Consider the following 2,253-nt stretch of genomic DNA (forward strand, 5'->3'; position numbering starts at 1 on the left):
TAAGAAGTTATCAACAAAAGCAGGCACGTTAGTGTACAAAAACGTTGTTGATTTTTTTTTCCTGTTTCTTTTTCAAAGTGCAGGTTTTTCTCGATGTGCATCTTACAAGACCAACGAATGTTTTAACTCACTAAATCTTAAAACAGAACTCAATTCTCCCGAGGAGTAGTGTAAACGTTAAAGATCCCCAATACACCTCTAGTAAACGTGACACAAATGTCTCTGCGTTGTTTAGAAACTTAGCTCTTTTGAGAGGTAAAGAAGCTTCATGACACCTTTTCCTTACACTGGCTGGTTATCATAAATGGGTAACTCTGGACTGCTAAAGCTGGAGACTGATGAATCACTGGAAGGGAACTAAACTTGGCTACGGAGGAGAGGCGGCGGGAGGAACCAACCCTCAGGCGTTTCTTGCGCAGCCTTTGGAAAATTCAGCCGCCGGCGGACGGAAGGACGGACGGAGGGTCGCTGTGAGGGAGGGATGGGGGGAAAGGAGGGGGAAAGCAAGGAGGGAGAGAGGAGAAGCTTCCGCAAAGCCAGAGGCACGGCGGCCCGCTGCGGCGGGGCCATCCCGTCGGTGGTCCCAGGGCTGTCCCCTAGCCCCGCGGCTGCCAGGCGCTGGCGGGCCCCCTCGCAGGCCCGCTCCGGCGACCGGGCCCGCTGCCGGCTGTCAAGGCGAGCTGGGGGCCGGGCGGGGAGCCGGGCGTCCCGCCGGCGTTGGGCGCTAGGTGCCGTGAGCGCAAGGCTCCCCGGGGTAGATCTCCTCGTAGGCAGGGGGCTGCTCGCTGGGCAGCGGGTAGCAGTAGGGGTAGGAGGCGTTGAGCTCGGGGTCCATGGGCGAGTAGCCAGGCAGCTCGACGGACGGATGCCCGCCGCAGTGCACCTCCACGCCGGCCTCGTCGAAGACGTGGAAGACGCCCACGTTGATGTAGGAGACGGCCTGGAACGGGCAATCCCCGGGGCTGAGCTCCGGCTCACCGCCGGAGAAGAGGGAGCCCTGGCTGTGGCGCGGCGCCCGCCGCCCGCCGCCGCCGCCGCCCCGCCGCCGCCGCCGCCGCCCGCCCGCCGCCGCCGCTGTCGGGGCCGCTCGCCGCCGCCGCCGCCGCCGCCCGCGCTGCTGGGAGGCCTTGTAGTTCTTCACGAGGAGCAGGTTGAGCAGGCCCAGGAGGCACTCCAGCGCGTTGAAGACGGTGGACAGCACCAAGCCGCGCTGGTAGTCCCGCAGCTTCTGGCAGCGGAGGGCCGCGGCGGAGCCGTCGGGGGCCGCGGGGCCGCTCCGCGGGCGGGCCGCGCCGCCGGGCTGCAGCAGGCAGTAGTGCGAGTACTTCCTCTCCACCAGCGACACGGTGTCGCCGTCGATGACGGCGCCGGCGAAGGCGCTCAGCACGCCCAGCATGAACACCAGCACCCCCAGCAGCAGGAAGTTCTGCCGCCCCCCGGGCGGCGCCTTCTCCACCGACCCCGACGGCGCGGTCGCCGCCTCCCCCGCGCCGGGGCCGCCGCCCGCCGGGTCGGGGTCCCCGGCCGGGGCCAGGGCCAAGGCCGGGTCCGGCGCCGGGTCCGCAGCCGGCGCCGCGGGCGCCTCGTCGGGCGGGCGGCAGCAGAGCAGCGCGGCGGCGAGCAGCGAGAGGCCGGCGGCCAGCAGCAGCCCCGAGTAGAAGGCGCCGGCGGCGGTGCCCAGGCGAAAGGGCTCGCCCTTGAGCTCGGAGCCCAGCGAGAAGCACTTGAGGCCCACGGCGGCGGCGCTGAGGGCGCAGGCGAGCAGGAGGCAGCTGGAGAGCGCGGCGCAGGCTCCCCGCACGCTCCACTTCATCCTCCGCGCCGCCGCCGCCGCCGCCGCCCCGCCGCCCGCCTCATCCTCCTCCCGCGGCCCCCCCCGGCCCCGCGGCGGCGGCGGCGCGGCGCGGCGCGGCCATGCGAGCGCGGCGCTCCCCGACGGGGCGGCTGGGCTCCGCTTCGCTCCGCACGGCAGGCAGCCGCCGGCCGCAGTGAGCCGGGCGCGGCGAGCGCTCACGCTCCCCCCCCCCGCCTCCCGGCCGCCGCCGCCTCCTCGTCCCCGCCCGCCCTCTCTTATCGCGGCGGCTGCGGGGAGGCGATTAATTATGGATGGGAGCCGCGGCGGGCGGGGGGACAGGGGGGGCGGCACGCCGGCCCGCCGCTGCTGGTGGGGGTAGTGCGACCCCCGGCTCGGCCCGCCTCGGCCCGGGGCGGCGAGGCCGGCCTCCCCGCACTCCCCCCGCCTCGGCCCGGGGC

General features: G+C 71.4%; 1 protein-coding gene across 1 annotated transcript; it reads right to left on the reverse strand.

The window, feature by feature from the left end:
* Positions 1-580: 580 nt before the first annotated feature.
* TMEM271 (transmembrane protein 271) lies at positions 581-1,869 on the reverse strand. The gene has a single exon (XM_063321011.1). It carries the CDS (start codon positions 1,811-1,813, stop codon positions 725-727), a length of 1,089 nt encoding a protein of 362 aa, XP_063177081.1. The 5' UTR covers positions 1,814-1,869; the 3' UTR covers positions 581-724.
* Between the last annotated feature and the right edge of the window lie 384 nt (positions 1,870-2,253).

The sequence above is a fragment of the Chroicocephalus ridibundus genome, chromosome Z, assembly GCF_963924245.1.
Source record: "Chroicocephalus ridibundus chromosome Z, bChrRid1.1, whole genome shotgun sequence".
NCBI lineage: Eukaryota > Metazoa > Chordata > Aves > Charadriiformes > Laridae > Chroicocephalus > Chroicocephalus ridibundus.

Coding starts and splice junctions, on each gene's coding strand:
- TMEM271 (XM_063321011.1), bottom strand. CDS start 1,813: ATGAAGTGGAGCGTGCGGGGAGCCTGCGCCGCGCTCTCCAGCTGCCTC.